The sequence below is a fragment of the Penaeus chinensis genome, chromosome 40 (genome assembly GCF_019202785.1).
Source record: "Penaeus chinensis breed Huanghai No. 1 chromosome 40, ASM1920278v2, whole genome shotgun sequence".
NCBI classification, from domain to species: domain Eukaryota; kingdom Metazoa; phylum Arthropoda; class Malacostraca; order Decapoda; family Penaeidae; genus Penaeus; species Penaeus chinensis.
In genome coordinates this window covers 2,179,905-2,189,904 of record NC_061858.1, presented here as the reverse complement: position 1 = coordinate 2,189,904, position 10,000 = coordinate 2,179,905, and the positions used below count along the sequence as shown (strand labels likewise).

General features: G+C 34.1%; 1 protein-coding gene across 4 annotated transcripts; it reads right to left on the bottom strand.

Moving 5' to 3' along the window:
- Positions 1-53: 53 nt before the first annotated feature.
- On the bottom strand, positions 54-8,120 carry LOC125047263 (putative gamma-glutamylcyclotransferase CG2811). Of its 4 annotated transcripts, none has more exons than XM_047645489.1 (6): positions 8,067-8,116; positions 6,135-6,216; positions 5,738-5,845; positions 4,967-5,159; positions 3,647-3,736; positions 54-2,248 (listed from the first exon to the last, which is right to left on the bottom strand). In XM_047645489.1, exons 2-6 carry the CDS (start codon positions 6,146-6,148, stop codon positions 2,051-2,053), a joined length of 603 nt encoding a protein of 200 aa, XP_047501445.1. In that variant the 5' UTR covers positions 6,149-6,216; positions 8,067-8,116; the 3' UTR covers positions 54-2,050. The 4 variants fall into 4 exon arrangements, with proteins under 4 accessions (XP_047501445.1, XP_047501443.1, XP_047501447.1 ...); XM_047645487.1 differs by lacking the exon at positions 8,067-8,116 and adding an exon at positions 7,883-7,946; XM_047645491.1 differs by lacking the exon at positions 5,738-5,845 and having other exon boundaries at positions 8,067-8,120.
- Between the last annotated feature and the right edge of the window lie 1,880 nt (positions 8,121-10,000).

The following is a 10,000-nucleotide window of genomic DNA, read 5'->3' as shown; positions in this document are numbered from 1 at the left end:
TTTCATAGATTAAGCCTACATGAGTATAATAAGGAAGTAAAAAAAACACTAAATAGAAATGATAAATATTTAATACAATATTTACCATTATCGTAAAAGAACCTTGATACAGTTCAAGCTGTCTTGCATTTTTTTATATTCAATCCAACTATAACTTGATACATGGCATAAAATGAATCTGTCTTGTTTTTTATTCCTTTTCTCTTCTTTGTATAAACCACAAGTTTAGATCACTTCTAAGCAATTTCAGAAGTATCAAGATTATCATAATGAGAATATTGAGGTTATAAGGATGGAAATAAAGAAGAAGAAAAAGTCTGAACTACAAGCCACTAAAAAAATACATAAAATATATATCCAACAATATCAAAATCAATAAGATTGTTACAAAATTAGATAAAAACCACCCAGCTGTAAAAGTGACATTTTAAATATACAAAACAATGAGAAATTAAGGAGTTTGCAGCAGTCAAAGTGGACACTAAATAAAACACAATGTGACACTGCAAACGGATATACAAAAGAAAGTTTTGCATCATTATCATTTGCCATCGACTTACACTCTTGATAATGACCAGGGCAGGGCAGAGTATACAATAGGAACCAATGGTCTATATTACCTTTTGTACTAGAAATAAAGTACCATTAATAATGCCTTGCTTTGTGACCCCAAAAAGGGAAAAAGGAAAAGAGGTAGTATAAAGGATGACCAAACTGGAGTAAAATAATTTCTATTCCTAAAGATTAAGATTTTTTTCAGATAATTATCTCTTAGAAAACTTTGGGATTTGGAACTGAATATTACTTCATCTTCTCTTTTTTGGCCAATATATGTTATCTCTACTAAGTGCATTCCTTCTGTTCACTTTTCCTTTTGGCTTCTCCCCTAAGAGTGGAATGATCTGCATCATAGTTTTGGCTTGTTTTATGCCGAATGTCATCCTGCAGCATTTTATCTGGGCTTCCGACTGGCACTGAGTTATACTTATTGTGCTCCCAGTGGCTGGGGGTTTACCTGTAGGGAGTCGAGGCGAAGTTCCTTGCCCAGGGAACAATGTGCTGGCCGGTGACTCAAACTCTAGAATTTAGATTTTCGTGAGTATTTGAGTTCCTTACTTTAACCACTCGACCAGCACAGCCTCACCTGCATTCCCTCTGCCCACTACTCCTCTGTATTTGCAATTACTAACCTTTAACTACATACTTTTTTCATTCTTAATATACATATCTTCATTTTTAATTCCTAAAACAAAAGTATACCCCATCAAATAGGTGACTTCCTTGCCTGAATAATTGCAACATTCAACATTTAATGTAGTCTGAGGCAACTCTTGACCTGTCTTTCCTTTCTCTGTTTCTTCCTCCCTACTTTCCTTTCTGCTTGCAACCAATCAACTAATTGATTCACATGCCTGCCCACCCATCCCCAACTCACTGACTTGCTAACCAGCTGCCTATGACCCTACCATACATTCATACTCACACTCACACTCACACTCACTTCTCACTCTCCACCTTAAAATCAAACTCTCATTCAACCTTTCACTCATATTCACTCTCTTTAGATTATAATTAACAACCATAATGCATAACAAATTCTAGCAACCAAAGTGAGCATTGCACAGTACATCAGTACAAACATAAAATGCTGATTAGTACAAACCAATATTGTTTTACTTTCATCCTCAGCTTAATTCACTGTTTCTCCTTTTTAAAATTTGGGATAAAATCTGCTGTTCAAATTTCTAGCCAATATCTAAGAAGAATCACAAAACTGCTTCCTTAGTGGAGTTAAAAGTCAGGTATTTTAAAATTTATAACTTATGCAAGGAGACTTGTTAAAGAAAATAATTGCATTTCACATAAATACAAAAAAAATGGCTATTCTTTAAGTGAGCATTCTATATCACCTTGTAATAACACTATACATATACAGTATATGCATGAATTCATAAGTATCCCTGAAAGACTAAAACAATAAATGGAATATTGATAGGAAGTTGCCTGATATTTCTATCAAACATGAATGATTCTGTCTAATATTCCTTGCTCACAAACCCTCTGGAAGTTTTACATCACTCCAGTATTCAGGACCTTTGATATCACGCATATCTCTCGGCACAAAGTCTCCCTTCGAGAAGTAGGTGGACAGGTGAGGCAGCTCTAATAATTCTGGCTTGAAGTGGTGCAGCAGGTATATCCAACAATCAATGGCCTCCTTGGATTCCTGCATGCTGGCTTTTACCATCTGAAAATAAAGGAGCATACTGTACCATTTACTCATTTAACATTGAGTCTAGTCCTGTATATCTCCCTTCTATTTTTCCAGTAGTTTTTTCTTTTTTCTTTTATTCTACTATCAATCTTACTTTCATAGTACACATACTATATATGAAATTTGTTGCCAAACATATCTTTTTGCTCTTTACCCCAGATGCAATATATTCATTTTAAGCAATTTACAGCAAGCAAGCTGATCATATTTTTTTTTTTTCTTTTTTGCAACTGATGTTTATAGTAAAAGATTTGATATTAAGCATGGCTAGCCAAGCCATAAGCTACTAACTCATATACTAGACATAACAAACTACCAGACTATGGGTTTGGTTTTTCAATATAGCTCTTCTTTCTTTCTGCTTCTGAATATCAAGTGGATGCATTATATAGGCCTTAACAAGTGCAGAAAAACTGTGGAAACAATCATAATGTTTAAGGTACCTAAGCACTTAATATCTTATGTGGTATTCAAGTATGCATGTACCTGTGGATGAACTGGCTGTTTCAAATATTTGGTGGCAATATCTCATCTCTGTTATTATATAAGTTAATTGTCTACCATGCAATTTTGCAGAGGGGTATTCCCTTGACAGTCTGTATATCATTACTGATCTGTAATTACTGAGTGCATGTCTCTGATTACTGATCTGCAGGTAATTCTCAAACTTACTGTATCTGGGGTTAATAAATTTTACATCTTATATATGTTAATCTGCTTTACCTCTCCTGTCTTTGCATTTATTCTGTCAAAAGTAGCTTCTACTTCCCCTCTACTAAAAGGAAATAGACTATATATTATCTAATTGATTTAAAAATGAGTATTTCTGTACCAGTCAATGACATTGAGGTAAGCACATATCAACTTAAATACCACACTTTCCACAAAAACTTTGAACTTACAGCTTCCAACCTTTAACAAAAGTAAAACTAAGAGTCTTTCACTGCAAGTTTCTTATCTTATACTTTTAGCTAAAACTTTCTTGACTCTCCTGAACTTAACAATGTGGAATACCATTTATTTTCCCAATTATTTGTGCAATTGCCATCAATTTACTGCCTTGTCTTGATATATAAATTACTTAATTCCATGAAGAATTTCTCAAAGTAAAACTTATGATTTATTTTTTCATAAACATATTAAATCATAAATATTACTAATCTGCTTCACATAATATCAAAATACGTTATTGAATTTGGTCAATTCATAATAATTTGGTAAATTTTCTCTCTACTAAGAAGAAGCACTATTACAAGTGTTCCCTTATCTTTATAGCTATCTATGGGATGTACTACAAAGAATTAAAGAATGTTCATCAACAAATTATCATAAAAATTATATCAACTAATCTCTTAACACAATATTACTTACCTTTCTCTCATAATACTTGGGATGTACTTCCAAAATATCAAGCCTGGACAACATTTGGTCGTCAACTTCATATACTTCGCCCTCAATTTGCTGAAACGGATGTTATACTGTAAATATTTCATAGTGAACTGATACATTTCCACAGATTTATAGACACATTGCACATCTTCACATAATTTTGAATTAGCCTGTATGAACATTTATATCTAGATCTTCATCCATGTGTGTGTGTGTGTGTGTGTGTGTGTGTGTGTGTGTGTGTGTGTGTGTGTGTGTGTGTGTGTGTGTGTGTGTGTGTGTGTGTGTGTGTGTGTGTTTGTGTGTGTGTGTGTGTGTGTGTGTGTAGGGGAGGGATGTGTGGATATGTGGATGTGCAGGTGTGTGCCTGTGTATTTGTCTAAGAAGTAGAAAACTTATATCCTTTGTTGTTTAAACTGCTAATATTTTACTATTCTTCCCACATCCTATGATATAATTCCCAAATTCCCAATCTGAAGATATGACTCATTTCCATGAGTGTCTCCTATACAGGCAAAACAGAACGGTGTGTACAAGGTTTTTTTCAATTAACTATTTTGTTATACCCATTAAGATAGGACAAAAAATGAAATTCAATTTAAAGATTGAATTGTTACTGTGAATTACCACCTCCAAAGCTTACTTGAGAATGACTAAAAGCAATAAGCATAATCTAGGAACTTAGATCCTGATGGTCTTAATAATTAGAATTCAGATCTATTCTACACAGTTCATGAAAATCTCATGAATCTCCTAGATCTGCCAATGTGTGTATATATATACATATGCATATGATGAATAATAACTACTCTAAAGATGCATTGCTGTTAGCCAGAATAGTAAGTAAATACAAATGCTACAAAAGAATCCTGTAGATTTATTAACAAGAAAATCAAAAAATTATATGACATATAAAACTAGAAGTGGGTAATTACAAATGTGGAAGGATCTGTGAAAACTGCTTGATTTTAATTTGATACTTTAACATTTAACAATTCAAGAACACATCAGACTTACAAAAAAAATACAAATATTTCACATAATGATCATGTATGATCTTGATTTCGGGTAATAATCTTCTCATTCACAAACCTTTCTGAGAGTAGATTCAGTTTAACAATTATGTTTAAGTTGAATTTTGAAGTGAAAAATCATTCAACATTAGCACATATAGAAAAAATACACAATTTCCACAATTCTGAAAACCTCTAAATTTCTAAAGAATTTCTAAAGTATTATTATATGACAAGGACATGAAACATCACTTCAGAATTTAAAACACAGCTAAAGAAAATACCGTACCTTTCCAGTCCCAGGGGAAGCGAGTACATAGGGAATATTGTAACGAGATGCAACGACAAGAGGAAACTTTTCTTCAGTTGTAGCAAGTCCTTGGAAATGAGCCTCTCCGTTTGCCTTGTCCGTCAACCAGTGATGATTAGGCTGGGTTTGCTTGAGGGAACCGTACACAAAGACTAAATTGCGGGACATGGTACTGAAACACACCAATAAAATATAGAAATAGAATTTCCAGATAGAAGATTTCATGGATTTTCTTAACGTAATGATAATACATAAACTATAACATCTAAGCTAGGGCCTCTGATAAAATTACAATTCATGATGCTGATGATGATGATGATGATAACAACAAATGACAATAATAACAAAAATATTTTCAAAAATAATAATATCAATAAAGAGATTACCAACAGTAGAAATAGTAGCAATGATAATAACAACGGAAAAATAGCAATAAATAAAAAGGGTAAAGAAAGAAAAAAAAGAGAAAAAAAGAAAAATGCCTAATGAATATAATTCAATCTCTCTCTCTCTCTCTCTCTCTCTCTCTCTCTCTCTCTCTCTCTCTCTCTCTCTCTCTCTCTCTCTCTCTCTCTCTCTCTCTCTCTTTTCCCCTTCCACTCCCTTTCTTTAAAAACTGCAACTCTAAGCCATTACTGATATGGATTAAAAAATTATAAGCCTTATTCACAAAGACAAATTTTCATGCACTTACAAAAATCCTATATATCTCTGTGCTATATAATCCAAATAATTCATTCTTTCAAGTACCTCTCTTGCCACCACCCAGGAGACATGACGTAAGTCGAACATATCACTATAGCTAAAAGCAGAACGACAGCCAACACCGAGAGAGACTTTGGGCTCTTCCACAGGAATCTACAAGTATTTGATGAATGTATGAGTCAAGTTTTATAATATACTGTTTTTTTGTTTTTTTTTTATGACATTTATTGTGAATGTGAGACAATGCAAACCACTATATTAATACTGTGATGAAAACATATATATATATATATATATATATATATATATATATATATATATATATATATTGTCTAATACTTTTCCCTTTACAGAATATTTCCTGCATTTACTGTAGAGAAAAATTTAATGAATCAAGTTGTACAAAAGACAATTAAAAAATAAAATAAATAAATGGACATACCGGCAAACCTGCATTATTATTATAACTCTTGTCAGCTCTCGAAATGGACTATTTTCCGAGTTCTCTTGACTTTATATTCTTTCTGTGAAGTGTTCAAATGGCATTAGTTACTCTATCTTTCAGGACAGATGGTGTATATCTCTCTTACTTTCTCCATTTCTTCATTATTTAGGTTTCTAGTTTTTTTTCTATTTCTCTTGGTTTCTTTTATATAGTTATGCTTTTAGTTCTTTTATAAAAAAAAAAATATATATATATTCATCATTTTCATATTCTATAAATAGGTTATGGAGGGAATGTTTGTGTCACACTCTCCTATAGACATGTTCACTGCCGCCCCCCCCCACCCTCTCTCTCTCTCTCTCTCTCTCTCTCTCTCTCTCTCTCTCTCTCTCTCTCTCTCTAACTCTCTCTCTCTAACTCTCTCTCTCTCTCTCTCTCTCTCTCTCTCTCTCTCTCTCTCTCTCTCTCTCTCTCTCTCTCTCTCTCTCTCTCTCTCTCTCTCTCTCTCTTTCTCTTTCTCTTTCTGTCTTTTTTTTTATGTTATTTATCCCATTTTTTTTAATTCCAAATTTTTATAAGCATAATTAATATAGAAAGAGTGAAGAACCCAGTTAGACACAAAGACACCCATCTCGCCGTAACATACAAGAAATCTCTTTTCACTCAAAATTTATCCACATCATCTGTAGAATTGGAGCCTATCACTCTGGATCTTATATGCCTATTATCATCATTATCATAGATATATATATATATATATATATATATATATATATATATATGTATATATACATATATATATACATATACATATATAAATATAAATATATATAAATATATATAAATATATATATATATATATATATATATATATATATATATATATATATATATATGTATATATACATATATATATACATATACATATATAAATATAAATATATATAAACATATATAAATATATATATATATATATATATATATATATATATATATATATATATATATATATATATTGGGGTGAGATGGGTGTTATACCATATGCCCGAGTTCTTCACCCTTCAGGTTACACGCTGTATTTGGTAGGTTATGGCACCTAAAGAAAAATTATATATAAAAAAATTATTCAATAAAAAACAAGTAGGTAATGTAACTTAGATAAATAATGACATAATGACAAGAGTATGAGAATAAACAATGATCTATTACATAATGAATTACAGCCAGATAGCATACAGAATATCTTTCATGCTACATTAAGACATAATTAGTAAAAGCCAATTTACAGTAAAAGACAACCCAAAATTAACCAAAAAGAAACCTTGCAATTTTAAAAAGAAATTAAATCGACTGAACATTGTATAAATCAATTTGCGCACATGTGAGATAATGGCATTTACTAAAGCAAGTTCTCCCAGTGGCTCCAGCCCTTGCCGCCACAAAAGGCTCGGCCAAATATTTATTCCAGCTTGGGGTCTGAAGGCATTTCTGGTTAGGTTAGCTCTATCTTGCTAGACTAGATGTGGTCCATTGATCATGCATTTTGCCTCTTTCTTATTTTGTACATTACATGTTTACTAAATATCCTGCGTTATTATGATTATTTTTTTATTTTTTTTTATTTAATTGTTGTTATTACTCTACATTACATGCAAAGCCTTCCAGTTAATAAATGGCTGCTGAAAACTGAAACTATTCCAATTACTCTTACAGCGAATAATCTAATATGTAATATGCTTACGAACCACAAGTTATCACAAATATTCCTCCTCCATAAACCACTGAAAGCGAGATAGTGTGTAATAATTCACAAGGTGTAATAATTCAGGCTTTATTGCAAATTCTAACCTTTAAATTACAGTTTTAATAACTCTTTCAAGGTCTTCCTCTATCATGACTTATTTACATTACATTTGTAATTATACCTACATACAAGTAATTATTTTTTCGTTATTTATAACTACAAGAACCTAGCTGCCACGTGACAGATTTCTCTATTAAAATCTTCTTTTATATCCCCATGCATATATAAGTCAGGAATAACACTAAAATCACTCTTTCGTTTAATATTTAAAGAATACGTGAATCTACAAGGACAAGAGTTGTTTTATAAGGAGTAAAAAATTATATATATAACGAAGAGTTGCCGGTTAGCGTTGCGTGTTATTTCTTTAGGGTCTTGAGGCGGGAAATTTGAATGTGGTTTGTGTGGTTTTGGTGTATTTTTGTTTTTTCTCCTTTTTTCGTTTGAGATGATGGTAATTCTGGTTTAGTTAAAGGGGGATGAGTTCTGTGGATGCTTTGATTTTACATGTATATGTTTAAGTAAGGATGGTAAGTGTTTTAGGGTAGAATGGACACACATACACACACACACACATGCACGCACACACACACACACACACACACACACACACACACACACACACACACACATATACATACACACACACACACACATATATGTGTGTGTGTGTGAAGGAGGATTCAAGCAACATGAGTTCTTTTATTCATATACTCATATGTATACACACACACACGCACACGCACACGCACACACACACGCACACGCATAAGCACACATAGACACACACACAAACAAAACACACATGTGTGTGTATATATACACACACAAACAGTATATGTAAACACACACACACACACACACACACACACACACACACACACACACACACACACACACATATATATATAGTTTATAAATAAAAAAAAATCATGTTGCTTGAATCCTCCTCCTCACAGGCATCGCTTGCTTGTGCTTGGAGAACACGTCAGCTTCGGGAAGGATTTTCACCTGTGTTGAATTCCTATCGAGATACATTTTTATTCCTCTATTCTCTCACAATCAAATTCATAAATGTAGCTGGATTACCGATCGAAAGAGGAAACATGTTTGCAACTATATAAATCAAAGTGTCGAGCGTAAGAGTTGCATGAACTTTGTCATATCGAGTTCCAGGCCGGTAAACGTTTCCTTGGGGGGCGGGGGAGGGTATATCTGCAACACATGCAACAAATTTCTTCTGCCTAAGGAAAGAAAAAAAACTGATAAAAGAAGGGATATTGCAGTCGAGGGGGAGAGGTCACGGAAGTAAACAGTTACCAAGACTCACTAGATAGAGCGTCAGTGCGCGCCGGTAACGGCTGTCGGAAGGTTGTCGCTCTCATCGCTTCCCGGATAATACTTTTCACGAGTTTTTTGGGAAAAGAAAAGGGGAATATCAGACTAGAAAATATTAAAGAGCATTATTCAAGAACATAAAACATAAGGAGAAATACGATATTCACGTGTAATGCGTCAGAAACCCGAAGATAAATAATTACAATAGGTGAATGTTTATTTCCAAACCGCGAGAAATATCTTCCTCTTTCTCAAACCGTGTACATCATTATATCATCCATTATATTGCCTTCGACCACATATACATACATCACGCCAATGGCCCATAAACTAACCCGCTCGCTGACGCTGCTGACTCTGCTCGGCGTCGCCCTCATCTACTACTGGTCGTCGCCTCCTTCAGACAGCGTCAGCGTCCGCCTCCTCCAGGACGGGCAGCTCTTCGACCTCGACCTCTCCGACACCCAGATGCACGACATCCTGAAGCAGACGGAGGGCCTCCAGCACATCACAGAGAAGGACCTGACCTCCTCCTCACGACGCCCCGAACTCCAGAACAAGACCCGGAATGACCTGGAGGATTTCGTGGTGATCAATAACAAAGTTTATGCCAAGGGCGACCCGCTGCCGAAGAAGAGGCTCAAGATCCCCGTTCTGAAGCCGACGACGGGGCGGTCGCTCAGGAGGATGGACTTCGGCAGGTTCAAGGGCGAGGTAAGGG